Source organism: Toxoplasma gondii, chromosome VIII, assembly GCF_000006565.2.
Source record: "Toxoplasma gondii ME49 chromosome VIII, whole genome shotgun sequence".
NCBI classification, from domain to species: Eukaryota; Apicomplexa; class Conoidasida; order Eucoccidiorida; family Sarcocystidae; genus Toxoplasma; species Toxoplasma gondii.
This window is the reverse complement of record NC_031476.1, coordinates 1,042,496-1,061,169: the sequence shown is the minus strand read 5'-3', so window position 1 is coordinate 1,061,169 and position 18,674 is coordinate 1,042,496. Positions and strand designations below refer to the sequence as shown.

Below are 18,674 nucleotides of genomic sequence, written 5' to 3'. Positions count from 1 at the left end.
ACGAGGACGAAATCCGCGCTGGCGCTTGGTGTTGCCGCGCGTTACTCTGTCCGACGATGCATCGCGCAGGGTAGTCCGTCCTCGATGCTTTCGACCTGTATCGGGGACCCGCCGCAGCTGCGACTCTGCGCGTCCTCGTTCTTCGACTGCAGAGCGTCTTCCAGCTTGGTTAAACCATTTCTTTGCGGCAGACACTGCAAGAATATGCCGGTCAAAACCAGACTTTCTGCTGAGATCCGGCGAAACGCGGACACACGGATCTCAGCTCCTCACTCGTGCCACCCAACGCGGCCAACGAAGAAGTGCCACAGGCGGCTCGGTTGGCAGAATCGATTGTGGCTCTCGGTTTCCTGCAGACACAACTCGGGGTTCCGGGGTAAAGCTCTCAGTTGCGCACACCAAATGAGAGGTGTTCACCGAAGCGGTTCCTGCCTCTGTTTTTCTGGCGTGGCGAACCATGCAGTTCCCGTCGAGCTTCACCTGCATCGTCCGTGAGGCCTGTCGAGAAACCGTGATGGCGCCATGCGTAGAACCTGCCTCTTCCAAAAATCCCTACAGAAATGTCTGAAGCTTACACAGGCCTCACTGGTTCCATAAAAGGAAGCAGTCACTCTCCTACAAGGGGTTTTAGCTGCCAGACTGAAACTTCGAATGGTTTCGGCGGAACGGTCACCTAACGGAACCAGCAGTCCAATCTCCATTACTCTTCTTTGCTGTCCTCTCTTCCACTTCGTTCGCGCTTTGCTTTCCGTGGAGATCCTTATGCTACATCTGTATCGACGAAGCGTATGGTAGACAAAAGGTATCGCCTCCTTTTTCTTGAGCAGCGACAAGTATTAACTCGTGTGACTCTGCAAAATATCGAAACAGGCACTGTGCGGTCACCGGTTTTGCCTGCCAGAGCCCAAATGCATCTACCTGGAGCACAGACAAAGAACATAAAAGATTCTCCTACCACCCTAAACCGCGAGGAAAGTTCGCTTAGAAGTTGAAGAAGCGAAGCCGACGACTGCCGACAGATCCTTAGACACGGACTGTTTTGGAAATACTACAGACGCCAATGAACTTGGAGAAACGGTGCTGACAACCGGGGTATGAAGGCATACTGCGGTACCTGGTGAATAATCTACAACAGCAATGGCAGCTACATGAAATTGGACAATTTCCTCAAACTGACCTCGTCCTTGTGTGGAGCAAGGACGGTCTTGGAGTGACTACGGCAAATAAGAGTTGTAGCCACCACTTTCATCCCGTTTAGTGAATCTGTATTCTCGACGACACAGCATTGTTTGATACGCTCACCGGACATCCTGTGCATCCTGTGTGTCCCTAACAGCGTAGGACACTTTGAGGTCCTTCGGCTTCTCAAATTTTAACCGTTCACTACACGTGACGGTGTTGATACTTGTTTTCTCCTTACCATACCGATCGGCGTCCCGGGGAATCGGTCGCCTCTGTACACACTGAAACGCCTCGACTTTGGTTTTTCTTCTTTCCTCGAATGTGTGACATAGGGATGGCAGACGGGAAAACACCATCCTGGGTGTTTATGAGATAAAGCATCGCGACGAAGATTATTACTCGCATGACAACGCCACTGGCGTCGTGTTTTTCTACCCTGTCATCTGAGGCATCGTTTTCTTTCGCGTTAACGCAAGTGAAATCAGTAATGCACATGGTACGCCTGGAACAGGGAACTCGGGAGCTGTGCCTCTGCGGCTGTCCTCCACAAAAAGTGGACTGCTGAGACATCCGTCCAGAATGTCGCTTGAGTTTGCGTCGAGGATCCCATCCAGTGGTTCGTGCTGAGCGTCGAAACAAACCAGTTCAACCCTGTAGGATTTAAGTCGATTAGTTTTCGTTCGATCTTCTGTACCATCCATTCGAAACGCGTCCAGCCTCGCAAGTGGGCCCGGTTGGCAGAACTTTCTCCCCTTTAGTTTACGTACACACATGTATAGTCATTCCTATATATTTATCCCCGTTAGCAAACACAGCGGCGTGAGAATCGTGGAGCTTCTTGCAATGGCGGCGCTGCCACACTCCCCCGATGTTCGAGATCCTGTCACGTCGTCTGCACATCAGCACACGAACAGAATCGGACCGTGTTTGAGCAGCTTGCAAACGAAGTGACTTATCGTCCGTAATGGTGATGAGTGTGAGAAGGAATTCCACTTAAATCTCGCCTTTCCTCCCGTCGGGGTTGAACCGCGACTCGTTCCTCCTGTCTGGGGGAGAACCGACAAAGGCGCGGCGGTGCATGTGCTCCTTCCGAGACAGGCGACTGCGAGGTTTTCCCGCGCCGGTGAAAGACATGGAAATGCGCACTGTTTAGTCCACAGTCTCTGTCAAAAAGCCGGGGCTGCGAAAATTGACTTCATGTCCTTTCGTTTGCGGATTTGTTTGACCCAGGTGTCCCTGGAACGTTCTAGGCAAACATACATGCCCATCGCGCTTCGCCCCTCGGAACTTCTCATAGCGGAGTGCCAGGGTCGATGCTGGAAACTGAGTTTCTCCATCCGTTTTCCGACCACTCGCCTCTCCCTTCTGTCGGCAGAACGGGAGAGAGAGCCGTGGAAACTGGGCGATCCTTGAGTCGAGTTTCGTCAGACAACTTGCGGCTTCACTTCTGCCGGTGATACTAGCCCCGTGTTCGATTTTCTCCGATGATTTCCGTCGTTTTGCTCCGTCTTCCACCTTCTGCAAATGCCTTTTCACGTGTTACACGGTGAAACCCTTGAGAGGAGCAAATGGCTGCAGAGGCGTCGCTCTCTCGCGGCGGTTCTTTCAGCTTATACTGTGGAAAAAGCGCCTCACTCGAAAATCTGTTTTCCGAGCTGTCTCGGGACCTCCTGCCTCCAGTCAGTTTTCTCTCCAGTCCACGTTGCACCTTCAGGAAGCGCTCTCAAACCGAATTGATCACCGACGATGAAATGCGGGCAGCTGGTCCCCTACCTCTTGAACCCTTACCTGCGGAACCGTTGGGTGCATTCTTCTCTCGACTCAGTTCACCCGTTCTCGCTTCCTGAATGTACGTGACGCCTCATTACTCGACGCGATGCTTTTACGGCTACAGTTCCTTACATTCGTATTGACAATTCCTCAGTGTATCTTAACCACGAACCCGCAATTTCTAATCTTGAATTGGATTTCTTCCCTCGCACCCGAAAGACGACGTTGTGTACCTCAGCTGGCCCTCATGGCTTTGTGAGGACCCTCGGGAAGGTCTCTGCTGGCGTCCAGAGACAAAGACAAGGCTCTGCTTGATTCGTGTTGCGCGGAGACTACACAATGGAGGTCTTTTTGGAGAGCGACGACGAGTTTCGACCGCTGATTCTGCCGGGGACTGCGGCTTGCTCGCTCGGTTCGACGGTGCCCTCTTCGCCCGCGTCTTCTGTCGGAACACCCGACGCATCCTCCTCAGAACTGCAGTCAGAGAAGAGACACTTGCAAGAAAGAAATGGTAAGGACGGCACGTTGAAGAAAGGGTCTGCGTCCAGTGGACTGCATAGTTCCTCGTCTTCCGACAGTTCGACAAGTCGAAAGTCTTTGGATGTCGACGACGACTTCGGGGAAGACTCCTCTCTCCGAACCTTGTTTGTGAACCTCCGCATCGCGGCCCGCCGACTTCTCTTCCACCCTGCTGCGGTGTCTCCGTTCTGCTTCCACCATTTCTCTTCTCCGAGAGGCGTCTCGGAACACAACCTAGGGGACATTGTCTCTCCTTCGCGCTCGACTGCTCTGTCTGCCTCTGCGGACAGAAGCGCCTCAGGGTGGCTGCCAGCAACGTGGACGCTTCCTCAACCAGGCAAGCTCGTCGAGGGACTCTCTTGGCGAGGCTGCATGTGTGAAGTCCTCGGAACGTTCCTCGTCGCTCTTCTGGTGCATGCATCCGCACGAGCTGCGACTCTCACGGCGAGCTCTCTCAATGGAGACGGAGACGCAGAACCGACTTTAGGCGGATGGGCGATCGCTGCCAGGCTTCCTCTCCTTCTCTACGCTGTCGCCGCCCTCCTAGGTGAGTGCCCCCGTTTATTCGCGTCCACGTTCACTGGACCCGGAGGCGTCAGCGCTGAAGTCGTGAAGGAGTTGGTGGAGACAAGCAGCGCGCGTACCACGGGTGGAGCAGCAGAGAGGCACAGAGAAAAGAGACGAGGCAGGTCTCCCAGGCGATGCGCAGACATTTCAATATGTGCATACAAACGAATAACAGGAGAGGCATACGGCGCAGGCATCCACGCATATACCCGTCGATATAAATTCAAATATATATATATATATATATATATATATATGTAACTAGCTCCAGGGAAGCAGGCCATGAGAAAGGGAGGAGTTATACAGGCACACATGCATGCATTCATGCATCCATACATGCAGACATATATATACATATATATATATATATATTTATATACATATTTATATATATTATATTTATATATTTCTATATATACATATGTGCATGCGGATATGCGTGTGCATTGGGGGAATCTCAGCATTTTTCAACACTTCGGGAGCGCAACAGGGGAGCTTTTGCACATCCGTGGGTCGACTAGTCTGTTTTTTCCTGCAGGGGTCTTCTGCAATCCAGCCTTTCTGTACGCTGCGTACACCGCGTTCGCTTCCTCTTCTGCGTCGGCTCCCAGTGTCTGCGACGCCTCCCGGATGAATTGCTTCTCCGTCAATCTCCTCGTCTGCCTTCAGTATCTCGCTGCAGGGGCGGGGGCCTTCTTCGCTGTCCACGCGCTTCCCTTGGATCGTGGAACTGCAGAGACAACAACCAAGCAAGACCTCTTTCTGAGCGCTCAGGTGGCTTGGCAAGCCTTCTTTGAAGCTCTCGGCGCGTGTCTTATGGTGAGGCTTCTTTGTCTACAGTTCGGCGTCTTCAGAGGCATCAACATGCCCGTCAGACTCTGTGCGATTTTCTGTGTAGAAAACTCAAGGGTTTCAGCTGCCAGGTCCGGTAGTGATCCACCGTGCTGATCAGGACAAACACTGTAGTCCTGCTCAGTTAGGTCGTGGATACGCGGAGGAGCAGTTCGAGGCCGGGAGAGATCACGAACGTCACTCGCGTTTCTCCGGAGCTCCTACCGTGTAGACTGACGCGACGGTTGATCGCCGGGATCTAGGGTCTACCTGTTCACCTAGATCTGTCGCTCTAAGTATCCATCTAGGTGTGTCGGTCTTTATAAACGTGTACACATCTGCATGCATGTATGTATGTATGTATGTATGTATGTGTATATGTATGTATGTGTATATGTATGTATGTGTGTATGTATGTATGTATATCTCTGCCTCGGTTTCTAAAACGGCTTTTGAAGGTTGCACTCTGGAGATGTGCGTGTCTTTGTGGTCTCTAGGGTGCATCGGTTCTTCAACTCGTTGCGCTTTCCTCGTTTTTTCGTTCTTCGCGTGAAGAAGTGGCGTCCCTGAGCTTGAGACAGAGAAGTCTCGACAGAGCTGCAGGCGGCCGGTGCGCTGCGTCCGCGTTGCCATCGTCTTCTTCTCTGCGTCGCTCTTTTTTTTCGCGGCCTTTCCTCTTTTTCGGGAAGAAGGAAGACCTTCTCACTTCTGCGTTTGAGCCGCAAAAACGCTTTGGAAAGCCTCGCGCGTGGGCGGTCGCGCTTCCCTTTCTTCTTCTGCTTCTCGCCTGGTCTCTGCCAGTCTCTCGGTCGTCGCTGAACCCCGCCGTCGCGTACGCCTCCAACTGTGCTCGCCGACAAGCAGAACGCATCTTTGCCATTTCACGAGGATCCACCGCAGAGATCCCCGGCGCTCTCCAAACCCTGGGGGCGCCCGACGGAGGAAATCGAGGCTCCTCAGGTGTACGTACACCCGAGGCGTACTCCCAGCTCGCGGCGTCGGGTGCGTCGGCAGGCAGCGAAGCGAGAGGGGGGAGAGAGGCGGAGGTCCGAGGTCTTCGCCTCCAGGGGAGAGGCGCTGAAGCTGTGGCGGGGGAGAAGACAGGCGCCTTCCTTGAGCTCGACTCCTCGTTTGCTCGATCCGCGACTTCCTCGTTTCCGCCTGGCGTTGTCTTCTCTCGCGGGATCTCTTCTCGCGACGCTTCGCCTGCCGTCGCCGGTGTCGCATCTGCTGCTGCCTCTCAGCGTTTTGCTGGTGTTTCCGCCGGCCCTGTTTCTCGTTTGCCAGACGGCGTTGCGCTCTCTCTGCTGGACGTGGAGCAGGAGGCACCGAAGACAGAGAGAGTGGGGGGAATCGACAGAGGTGGACAGACGCTGCCTGGCGCCGCCTCGGACTTTTTCGAGGAGCAAAGCGAACAGAAACTCGGCCTTCCGACTTTCCTGCTGCCACCTGGAATCTCACCAGACAAGGATGTCGAGGGAATTCAGATTCTAGGCAGGGAGGAAGGCGATGGGGAAATCCTCTTCGAGTTCGATGAAGCTTGTGCAACAGCCTCTCCATGGCTGTCTTTCTTTCTCCTTTTCTCAGCTGCGCCATACTTTGGCGCCTTCGCTGCTGCTCTCATTTGGACTAGGTAAGTCGAAGAAGAAAAACTTCATCCTTGCACTTTGTGGCACTGTCTTGCCTTCATCCTTGCACTTTGTGTTAACCTCCTTACTTTTTTATTTCGTTTGCGGATACGGAATGTTTCAACAAACAGTCCGTTGAGCTTTTCAATTGCAATGTGATTGGGTGATGCCGACGCATGCACGCTTCGGTTTTTTTGCACGCTTGACCATGGGAATACATCTCGCAATTCAAAGCCACAAACACACACATATATATATATATATATATACATATGTGCAGATGTATATATATATATATATATATATGCGTATATGTATGTTTATAGGTGTGTGTAGGTACTGTGGAGTTTCTCGTTTGTCTGCAAAGAGAGCACGAGTTCAGAGTCCAAAGAGCGTTGGTGGAGAAGCGAAGGAAGGCAAAAGAGACGCACTTCACTCGATAGGGTTTTTACAGTGCAAGACCTAACGAGACGCGAACTGTGCATGTTAAAGAAAGGACCATGGAGGGGCAGGTACGCGCGTTCTTTGTACACTGAATTTGTACTGGCTTTCTCTTTTCAGGTTCGGAGGTGTTGAGCAGCAGTTTTGCTTCCAAGAAAATGCTTCTCTCAACTGACGCTCTGAGTAAGACAGGAACACAGTTCATCACTCACATGTCGCTTTGCGTGCGTCTGTATTCATCACGCGCTGGTGTGGACGCACCGCACGAATGCCGGTATCTCGGATAATCGAAAATTCTGCACGTCCGGCGAGACCCCAGGATGCAGAAAGTCAACTTTTTAAATTAGGGAAGAAATGGATGCGCGCTCGCTTTCTAGTGGAGTCACATTCCAGTTGTTTTGGTCCGAGTTCCCTTGACCGCAGAGTCGACTTAACCGTATGAACCAGCTGTTATCACGCCTTCCATACATACGCATATATATATATATATATATATATATATATGTATCAATCCGCCTATATCTATCGGTCTGCATGCGTGTGCGCTGATCTACGGATATGTTTTTATCTCAACAGAGAGGAAGTTTATCGGGGATGCCATCTGTGTACGTCAGTAGAATAGTGGAAGTGTTTTGTTGTGTGGCGGAGCTTATGATTCGAGGAGAGATTTTAAATTCATATGACCCGCGAGGTATACGAGGTCTTTCGACTTTTTTTCGTGTCTAGAGTGACTGGGAGTTCCCAGTCTCTCTACAGCGCAAAGGAGCACGGTGATTTGGAAAGGGTTGTGCGTACCTGCGTTCTCGGGTCTCGTTGGCTGAGTGGGTAGCCGAGAGAAACTCCGAGAATCCAGGATGGAAATTCGGGAGTGACGAGGAGAGTGGGAATGCTTTTCGACTTCTCAGTAGGCGCTTCCAAAAATTCAGGGGAGGGGGGGGGGATGGGGAGAGGGGCTGTTGCCCTGGTGGCTATTTTATCTATTGGGAGGCACTGCCGGTGATCTCACCGAGGAAAACAAATTGCTTTGTGCATTGTACCACCTACGTGTGTAGACTTTGTGCATACAAGGCAAGCCGTAAGTGCCATTCGTGTGTGCGTCTGATACACGCCTAGTTCCGTCGGACGTTAAAACGAGAGGTCTTGTGGCTTAAACGGAGTAAATCTGCAACGCGTGTATGGAGGCATCGCGCCGCTGCGTTCGGCCCGCGGTTGCCGAGACAACGAATAAGCAGTTAGAAACTCCAGAAAAACTTCGATGAAACAGACGCACGTGGTAGTCGTGAGAGAGACATGTCGCATGCAGCCGACCGCATGCAACAGATTGGACGCAGACAGAGCATTTGAAAGACTATGTTTATGGCAACAAGAAAGCGCGAGAGCATGGGTAGTGTGGGCAAGGCCCTCTGCAGATGCTCGTGTTGTCTGGGTGTGTAGCTCCATCACATCAGCAGCCGGTTCTTCAATCTCATTAGTCCCGCCTTCCTTCGTAGTTCATAAACTGGAAATCAGGTCTGGGCATCGACCCGAGGTCGAGGCACAAAAGGCAGCTGAACGTCTGAGTAGCATCGAATTCTTAAAGAATTTTCCAAGGATTTGTGCGCGCATCGGCGGACACGCTTTGAGATAGGAAACACGGAGGTGTAAAATACAGGCGGGGTGTCTACACACTTTTCTCTTGAAAACGCGCTGAAGATGCCTTCATAAACAACCTTTGTTTCCTCCATTCGCCGTACAAACTCGACTTGAGAGCTCCGTCTACCATGTAGTGACTGTGTTTCCATCTGGAACTTGCAACAGAATATCAACCTTTTTGCCCAGGTGGTTGCTTCTCTCCGTGCGGTTGCAAGCAAAAGGTTACAAACTTGCACTAGCGGCGGAACACATTGTTTCACACGATACACTGCGGTCAAACGTGCCATGCACAGTCCTTTCAGAATCCTCGGCGAGTTAGGGCGGCACTGTAGAAATGCATATATGTAGGTCAGGACACGAAAAAAAGGGTGTGAGGGAACGACGAAGTAGTCATTGTCTCAGACCTACGGGGAATTCGACACACAGCGAAGTGGGTGTCCAAAAAGCGACGCAGCTCCCCATCCCAAAGATACACGTGAGTGAAGGATCACGATTCAGTAGTAAGTACATGCAAAAAACGAAAATGTATGAATACGAGTGTACCTGGAAAAAACAGTGATGCCCTCTCACACTGGGTGGAGCAAACGCGATGTGGCTGTGTGCTATCTGTGACCGTGGATTCTGGTTCCGCCCCCTATTGGATGCGTCCACATTCACGGTGGCGTTCGAATTATAAGCAGCGCATTAAATGTTACCGAAATGAAGGATGTTTAAGACAAAACGCAGCAGAAGCAAACAATCTTGCTTTGCCTGTCACACCACACAGCGCTGTCACCTGAGTTCTAATCCGTGAAGCCACTTGAAGCAGCAAAGTGTGTTTTTCGCCTGTTGTCCGACAATCTCGCCCCGCAGTGGTTTCCCCCAGGACTGCAGCCGGACACACAACCTCGGGACATAAACAAGAAATGCGTCCGAAAAACGCTGGTGCTTCAATTCCTGTTCGCTGCGATAACTCGACCACAGTCAAGCACTTCTCCTGTTGACTGGGGGGGCTGAGCAACGGAAACGCTTGCCCTCTCCAGGACTTTTCTAATGTTTGTGTTTTTGTCAAAACTTCTCTCTCCGCTAGCTAGGCGATTGTTTTTCCTTTTCGGGGATCCTGGGTCAACGAGACGACAAGTGGCAACCCGGTTCTGCGATGAGTCACTGCAGTTGCTTTTTCCAGCCCTCTGGTCACGTCCGTGCAGACGTAAGAAAAAGGAGTGAACGTGAGTGTAGGAAACAAAGCATTAGTACCGAACATTCCGCGCGGAATTAAGAGCATGGCTTTCCCCGATTCTGTGTCGTTTCTCGACTCCGGTTTTAGGTCACCCAAGTCGGAGGTGGACAGCAGAAAAATCGCTTCGGCTCAAACGCAATATTTGTTGAGTAGGGTATTTCCGGTTGTGTGCAAATCGAGACCACAGATTCGAGATTCGGATGGCTTTTCCTTTTCCAAATAAAACTGATCAGTGGGGAAAAAACATTCGAACGAAAAAATTTGGAAAAACGGGGGGCCCTGTGGGTCTGCTGTCGCAAGACTCGCCGCAAAACAACTTAGGTCCCACACACACACGCAAACAAACGTGTATTGATGTGAAGAGAAAAGCGAGTAAAACGAGAAGGGAGAGAGTGGTGCGGCATATCTTCTCTTTGTTTAAAACTATGTCAAGAACACCGGCGGCAACGACTCTCCGATCGTGTCCAGAGCAGGGCTGTACATGCACCCTTGACAAATTTGGACATTTTTGCGTATGTCGCTTTGTTTTGTGCGTCCGCGAAAGTTTGTGTGTGGAAAGAGGAACTCAGAGAAACGCATGTCAAGCTGTCAAAGATCTCGCCTCCTTTCCAGCGTCTTGCCCACGGCCTCAAACGCCACGGGCAGGCTTGACCGTGCCCGGATCACTTTTGGTGTCCTGAAGTCGCGTTTCCCTCTTTGATACTCACTATTATGATGGCTATTCCTACGGGTACTCAGATATTCGATTTCGTTAGGTACCTTTATGAGGAGTCCAGATCTAGACGACAAGACCAGTAGCAATTCAGTTGCCGTGGAGAGCGGGTCAACCGGTTGTAAGAAACCTGTCGACTCACTGTCCACCTGAGGGACAAAACAAAAACTCCGCTCGTTGCCGCAGCCTCTGTGCTGCGAGGCGCACCGACGGGAGCGAAGACACATAAAGGAAAAGACAAAGAAACAGTGAGACAGAGATGCCACAGCAACGACCGTCCAACAACCTCAGTCGCGGCAGGAGCGTGTTTCCGTCGTTCGAAATGCCCTTTGAACCCCGAAACGCTCAGCATCTATTCTGGTTTTCTGGAAATCCCAACGCAAACTCTTGAAGCTTCTGTGCCTTCATGGGACACATGATTTTTTCTGGAGGAAACCGGGCAGAGTGTCGGACGGCAGCAGACGCTTCAGCACAGAAAAGAGACACAAATGCCATGCGCAAACAAACGTGATGTGAATGGGATTGATTTTCGCCGAATCGGTCTCTCCATTGCCTTACACGTCTTGGCAAGGACCTTCAGCTGGACTTCACTGGCTTCCTTTTCACCTGCTTTACCTGCAAAACAACCTGTTCCTTGGAAACACCCGCAAGCCGAGCGGAGACGACTCCGAAGCTTTCGCGTTTTCCATTGAGGACTTCCTCGCCTTGCAGCTGCTTGCTTTTCTTTTCCCCTCCAGCCTAAGAAGTCTCCGTCGCGCTGAGCGTCAACAGTGCATACCTGTTGAAACAGCTCCGTGTCGCGCATGTGATTCCAAAGTCCTCGTAGTGTCTCTCCTGAAGTGCCAGGGTTGGCTTCGTTTCTTTCCTGGAAACTCACGGTCTCTTGAGCCAGTGAATCGGGGCTGCTCCCGTGCGTCTCAGTTGACCCGGGTGTTCTGTTGTCTCCTCTCTCGCCTACGGTCCGGGGATCTGTCGGTGAAACCTCGATGTCGACGCCCCAGTGCGTCTACGTGCATGCGTGTTCACCTGCAACGAGCTCATATTTTGTGATACCCACACGGAAAGTCTGTGCGCTTCGGTGAAACACTCTGTCATGGATCTCCATGTTTCTCAAGGCCCCTTTTCACTCTGCGTCAATTCCTCTGCCCTTTGAAAACGTCCGCTTTTTGGGGTCCTGTTTTCACCCAACCAAGCCATGGCTCCAGGCTGTCCAGGGCCGCCTTCACGTCCGTCAAAAGCCCCGCAGGCTGCTCCTTCTATCGACTTCGCGCCTGTCTCTTCGCAGCCATCGTCTCGTCCTGCCCACGCCGTAGGTCCCTCACTTCCGCGACTTTTGCCCTCTGATCCAGGCGCTCGGGCGCCAGCATCTCCGCAAAATCTTCATCGGCTGGAGGCCTTCCAAAGGGGGACGTCTCCAGCGCCTGCCGAGCTGCGCGAGATCTCCTCTCCAGACGCAAAAACGCCTCCTGCCTCCCGACAGATATTCCACCAAAACGCCCCCTCACAACGTGCATCGTCTCCTCGCTGTCGCGATTCTCCGTCCCGGCATTCTCCCTCCAAGAGTTACTGCGCAGGGGGGCTTCGAGCCTCCCCGCCCGTCGGGTCTGCCGTCGCCTGTGTCTCTTCGACGTCGCGCTTTATTGCTCCTCACAACTCGTTCCCTGTCGCTCTGCATGCGTCTAGCCCAGGGCAGCACCGTCCTGCCCATGGGGGATCTTCTCCCCCGTCGGAGCTCCCGGGCGAGTCTCCGACCGCGGCTCGGGGCCTGTATGGAAACCAGCGGAGCGTCGCAGGCCTTGCGGGCGCCCCACCTGCGGAACTCGGGAGGAGCTGTCTCTCTGGGACACAAACTGATGCGGTGAGACCGAGGACTTCTGGGTCTCCCAGATCTTTGCCAGACGTCTCGCGGCCGTCCTCTCAGGCGAAAACACTGGGAGTTCTGCCTAGGGGCGAGGCTTCTTGTTCTCGCAGTATTCTCCAGGAACAAGGAAGACGAATGGTTCAGTTTGGCGCGGCACTGCGTGCGTCGCCTTTTCTGTGCACTACTGGGTCTGCTGGAACGGGGCGTGAGAAGGCGGATTCGCAGAACGTATCTTCTCTCAGCCCTCTGCCTCCCTCTGATATCGCTGCTTCTCGCCTCTCGACCTGTCTCCGAACAGCATCCCCGATGGAGACAGCCTGTGGGCTGCAGGTACAACCAGAGGGGATAGAGACAGAAGCTGAAGGCGGAGATCGCGCGCTGCACCCGAAAAGTCCTGATCGGCGACGCCCTGGGTCGGAGCTTTGCTCAGAGTCGCGCGACCGCGACAAATCTCTGCAAGGCTACAGTCAGGGCGAGACTTCGCCTGTAGCTCGAGTGGAAAATGAAGGAAGCATCGTCGCCCAGACCCTAAGAAATGCGTCGCTCTTTGGCGCGTACTCCCACCGATCGTACTACTACGACATGGGGGCGCTCTCGATGCGGCACTCATCGTCTCCTCCACGCCGTCACGAGTCTCCGGGGACTGTCTCTTCGCCCGCCAGGAGGCCTTCGGTCTCTTCGACGGGAACCTTGTGTTCTGCTCGCCCAACACGCACATCGCCAGCTGCGGTTCTGGCCGAGTCCGTGCGGCGACTGCCTCCAATCGCGGGTCGCAAACCCTCTAATTCTCAGCCGTCTCTTCCGCCGCGCGCTTCTCGCCTGGGTCCCTCACCGCAAGGCCGAGGCCCGCCGCGAGGCGCGGTGTACCCGAAGCAGAGACAGTCGAGCCCGAAGCAGAGACAGTCGGGCCCGAAGCAGAGACAGTCGGGCCCGAAGCAGAGACAGTCGGACCCGAAGCCGCCGCTGCGTGCCGGCGGAGGGGTCGGCAGCTCAGCGGCGAAGGCCGAAGAAGGCGAGGGGTCGGGAGTCCCCACGAAGCGCGCGGGGCCTCTAGGCCCGCCGCAGTGTCAGAAGGCCCCCCAAAAGGTCGAACTCCCCTCGTACCTCCCGACTCTGTGTTCGATCTACCTGGAGGGGAACTCAGACAGCGCGCGCGCGGCTGTGACCACCAGCCGGCTTCTGGAAGAGGCGGGTGACGCGTCACAGGGGTCGGCGCTCGGGTCTGGACAGGAACATTTGACAGCGACGACCGCGACGGAGCTGTCGACGGGCGGGGCGTCCGTGGTCCCCGATCTCTTGTACCGCGCGGAGGCCGTCTTGGGCGCGGAGTGTCAGGCCGAGACGCAGCGCGTAGGACAGAGTGAGGAGGCGCTCAGGCGCGTGGTGACTGGCGAGGATGCGATCGCTTTCTTCGCGCGGTACGGCGCGACAACGAGCACGAAGTTCCTTTACTGCAACCGGCGAAAGAGCGACGCAGAAGACCAGTACAGTCTCCTCGTGGTTCCTGAGAAGGAGGCGGAGCCCGAACACTTCACGATTTCCTCGACAGGCATCGTCCACATTTGCCCTGGCCGCCCCTCGGAGTTCATGACGCTCTCCGACTTCTCGCACCAGGCCTTTGCGTTTTCAGTGCTGCGCTCCATGCTCTTCTTCAGGACGTTCTTGCCGCGAAAACTGCTTTCCCTCTGGAGAGACAGCGTCCGGAGACTCCTTTACCGCCGCCAGAGAGCGCGCCTCGGGCGCCGGCTCTTCCTCGCGAAACCTGGATTTGCGGACCACTTGCTGGAGATTCTCGGCATCCTGGCGGAACTCAGAAACGTGCCTCTGATTCAGGTGAACTTCACGCACCGAAGGGTGCAAATGTACTACCAACAAGCTTCTCTATGCAGATGCCTCGGCACATATATATACATATAAACATATATATATATATATATATATATTTCTCATGGATGGTCGTCCAAAGTATTCAGGTACACAATTAACTTGAACCAATTCAAGTACATATATATATTCATGTATATATATATATATATATGTATATGTATATATGTAGGGTTTGATGCATGTGTGGGGGTACTCTTGGTTATAGGTCCCGGGTCCAGGTGCGCTGTTTGACCTGGCGGCTTTCACAGCGCTTCAGACAGCGACGCGTTCGGACGTGAAGACGGGGGCGGTGCGGGCGTTTGAAGCGAAGCAGCAGCGTGTGCATCAGACGCTGCAGAAGTTGATGGCGCGACTTCACGAAGCGACGCTGCTGCCTGAGGAAGATCCTCTCGAGCGGCCTTCAGTGAATCGGAGCAAAAGCATGGTTCAGGAGAGCGAGGAGGCTCGGGAGCGCGCGCGCCTCCTACGAATGGCCTTCGCAGACGAGGCGTTGTTTGGGGACTTTGTGAAACTCGTGGACTCGGTCTTGGCGGTGCGGCTGGTGGACGCGGTGACCACCGCAGTGCTGCATCTCCGAGAGCGTTTGCAAGAGGAAAGCACATGCAGCAAGTGGTTCCGAGTCCAAGTCGAGTTCGGCGACACGCGCGTCGAGTTCGCACCGAACCTCGAGCAGTTTCAGGGAGCGCTTCGCGAACTCTGGGATGGCACGGTGGGCGTCGCGGCGGGAGTTCCGTTTTTCGCGGCGAGTCGGCTTTACGAGGACTTTGTCGCGCTTCGCGGTCGCCACTCGGTCGAGCAGCTCCTGCAGACTTGCTCGGCGTTTCTGACGACCCGCGACGACGTCGAGCGACGCCTCGCGCGCGACTTTGACCGCGCGCGCCGCTACGCAGACTCGTACTTTGCGATCTACCGGGAGATCTACGACTACGGCCGCGAGTGGAACGAGGCTGCAGTCTGCGCCTCGCTGCGGTCGCACGACGAACTGAGCAACGAACTGGAGACGATTCGCGACTTCCAAGGCCGGCTCGAGAAACTGAATCCGACACATGTCGTCGGACTCTTCTCCATCCAGGCGCACGACCTGAAAGCCGCGCTGAGCCCACCGACGGAGAACGCCCTGGCGGCGCTCAAGCGGCTGCTGCTTCAGCGGACGCGCGAGCACTTGCGCGACACAGTCGCGCGGTACGGGCGGACGAACGCAGCGCTCGACGCGCGGCCCACGAAGCTCCTTCCCTTTGCCGAGTTCGTCAAAACCTACAAATGGACTCGAAGCCAGATCGAGGAGCTGGACCACGCTCAGGCGACGGCAGAAGACATGTTTCAGCTCCTCAAGCAGTACGAGGTGCGTGTCGCGGTGGAGGACTCGATCCTGCTGGAGAGCTTGAACAAGGCCGCGGCGCTGTTCGAAAAAGAGAAGCTCTTGGGAGCTGCAGAGCACATTCGCAAACACCTGGATGCGATGCTCGCGGAGTTGAAGCAGGAGAGCGCGCAAGTCGAGCAGGAGACTCAGGCGATATCGCGAGCGCTGTCCGAAGAGCAGTTCCAGAACGTGAAGCTGATGGATTCGGCGCTCGCCGTGCTCGAGGCGCTCCATTCGTACGACCGTCAGATTTGCGACCTCGACGCGAAGGCCTCGACTCTGCAGCAGACGCAGAAGCTGCTGAGTCCCGATGGCGCGTTCGTCTTCAGACACACGGAGGCGGCTAAGCGCCTCGTGCGGCCGAAGCTGAAGCTGTGGACCAGTGTGTATGAGTTGCAGGCCGCGACGGCAGAGTGGACAGCGACGCCCGTATCGGAGTTGAACGGCGAGGAACTCCAGAGCCGCGTCAAAGCCTTCGCAACCGCTCTTCAGTTCCGCGAGGCGGAACTTCCCTCAGACCCCGTCGTCGAGGCTTTGAGAGATCGCGTGGAGGCGTGGATCGCGCGGCTGCCGACTGTCCTGGACCTGAACAATCCGGCGCTGAAGCCGAGGCACTGGACGCAGATCTTCCGCGCGCTAAGCCTCCAAAGCGAATCCCCGGCGCCCCTCCCGCTCGGCCAGCTCGAAGCCGCTGGCGTTTTTTCACACGCCGAGTTGATCGCAGAGGTCGCGTCTCGAGCCTCCGCAGAGGGCGCGCTGGAGGCGACGCTCGAGCGCATTCGCGAGACGCTCGAAGAGACGAACTTCGCGACCAAGCCGCTCGTGGACAATCCGGACTGCTTTCTCCTGGACGACTTGAGCGAGGTGACCGCACAACTCGAAGAACACGGCGCCGCGCTTCAGTCGATGCTCTTCTCACCCTTCGTGACGGACCTGCGCGCGCAGGTCGAGGCCTGGAAGGCGAAGGTCGACCTCACCGGCGAGGTCCTCAGAGAGATGGTGACCTTCCAGCGAGCGTGGGTGACGTTCGAGGGGGTCTTTGCGAGTGGCGAGATGGAGCAGTGGCTTCCCAGGGAAGCGGCGGCCTTCAGGCAAATGAACGAGTTCTGGGCAGACACCATGCGCCGCGTGCGGACCGAGTCCGCGAACGTCGTAGCCACCACCGCGCGCCCCGGATTCGCGGAAGCTCTCAAACAGTTCAACTTTGTTGTTGGGCGCGTCCAACAGAGTCTCGCAGCCTACCTCGAGACGAAACGCGAGGCGTTCCCGCGCTTTTACTTCTTGTCTGATGAGGAAGTCTTGAAAGCGCTCGCGGCGAGGTCCCTAGAGAGGCTGCAGGGCCTTCTGCCCAAGTGTTTCGACGGTGTCCAGCGAGTCGTCTTCACCGCTGCCACAGGGACCATGCCGACATATGCTTTCCAGTCGACATCTTCGCTTTCTTCCTTCCAGAGAACTTCTTCCGCCTCGCTCTTCTTCAGGACCCAATCGCGGCGGAACTCTGTCTTCCCCTGGCGCGACCACACCCCACACGCCCCCCCCCAGAGGCCCACACAGGCCCTGAGCAGCGACGACCTGGTGACGCCCGAAGGAGACAGTGGGGACGCTGGAGACACCCGCGGCAACGGCGCCAGCGGAGACACCGGTCCGTCAGTCGTCGCGAGCGGGATGATATCCGCGGACGGAGAGTTCCTGCAATTCTGCGAGTTTGTGAAACCCTCAGAAGTTCCTGAAGTGTGTTTTTCGCAAGTGGAGCAATGCATGCAGTTTGCCCTCTACTCGCGGCTGCAGGAGGCCTGGCGGAGCTACCCCGCAGGTCTTCTCGCGCCCTCTTCGTCCCTGGCGACTGGGTTGGAGACACGCCCTGAGAGAGACAGTGTGGGGGGCGTCGAGGCGAGGAGGGCAAGTGCGTGGGGAAACGCGAATTTGGCGAAACATTACTTATCTTGGTTGAGGGAGCATCCCTCCCAATGTCTCGCGCTGGCCGATGCACTCGTCTTCACGGCGCAAGTCGAAAGAGCTCTCGACAGAGGCAGACGCGACGAAGTCGGCGAAGGCGAACGGATCGCGAGAGGAGGCGCTGAAGACTCTGAGGAAAGCGACGAGAAAAACAGAGAAAGAAGAACCAGCCAAACACCAAACAAAGGTGCGACAAGACGACCGGAGACACTCGCTGCATGCAGAGCGACAGTCGAAGATAACATTGCCAGGTATTCCTGAGAACAGGGAGACCAGTGGAAAGCAGCAGGGCGCGCATTGACAAGAAACGCTAGACGTCCTGTTAAAAATGGATTTAGCGAAACTGGGATTTCTAGATTTCTGCAGGCGATGTTTCGGGGGAAGTGGAGACGACGAGGCCGGCGCCTCGGTGTCGTGCTTCACGAGCGAGGCGTCAGCGATCTGTGATGTCTGCGCGATGTCCGAGCAGTTCTCTCGGCATGGAGGAGGGATACAGCAACCAGGCAAACGAGGAAAGAGCGCCTGTTCGCGCCTGTCAGACGAGCTGCATGCATGTCACGAAAAAGCGAGGAAAAGCGGCAGCGAACGAGGAGAGTGGTGGAATAAAAAAGGGTGCCTGTGAAAGTGAATTCTGGCGTTAAACCTTCCGTGCCGAATATGTTGTGAGGCTTCGGTTCGCGATAAACATGCAGATGTATGCGCTTTTCCGTCTTGTGCGCTTTCGCACTTCCAACATCGCACCAGCCTCGCTTGCCGTGGCGGCGAACATCGGGAGATAAACACGGAAATCCAAAACTTTGTTTTCACCGCCTTGACTCCACGCAAATCTCTGCTCCTCGCGAATTAGGTTTCTACAATCCTGCACGGGGATATACACCGACATTCTCGTAGATAGGCTTCTTCAAACGTATATATATATATATATATATATATTAATATATATATATATATATACATGTATACGTATACTCATAAAATATCTATACCTACACAAATATATATATATATATATATATGTATATATGTAGACAGAGAGATGACTTGGTGCATGTTTGTGAGTTTCATTGACTTCACATCAGGGAAGACACCACCTTTGTACGGAGGCTGAG

The 18,674-nt window shown here is 54.6% G+C and overlaps 2 protein-coding genes across 2 annotated transcripts in view; both read left to right on the top strand.

Moving 5' to 3' along the window:
- Nucleotides 1-3,291: 3,291 nt before the first annotated feature.
- Nucleotides 3,292-7,113, top strand: TGME49_230840 (hypothetical protein; the record flags this gene model as incomplete). The annotated part of the gene is made up of 4 exons (XM_002367944.1): nt 3,292-4,018; nt 4,577-4,857; nt 5,367-6,502; nt 7,059-7,113. The coding sequence occupies 4 exons, from the start codon at nt 3,292-3,294 to the stop codon at nt 7,111-7,113; spliced, it is 2,199 nt and encodes a 732-aa protein (XP_002367985.1).
- Nucleotides 7,114-11,696: 4,583 nt separating this feature from the next.
- TGME49_230830 (ATPase family associated with various cellular activities (AAA) domain-containing protein) overlaps nt 11,697-18,674 on the top strand; it is a gene marked incomplete at both ends in the record, with an annotated part of 42,128 nt that continues 35,150 nt past the window's right edge. Inside the window, 2 exons of the mRNA XM_018780274.1 lie at nt 11,697-14,195; nt 14,455-17,816. Of these exons, the coding sequence (XP_018636868.1) occupies nt 11,697-14,195; nt 14,455-17,816 (5,861 nt within the window). The remainder of the gene's footprint in view (nt 14,196-14,454; nt 17,817-18,674) is intronic.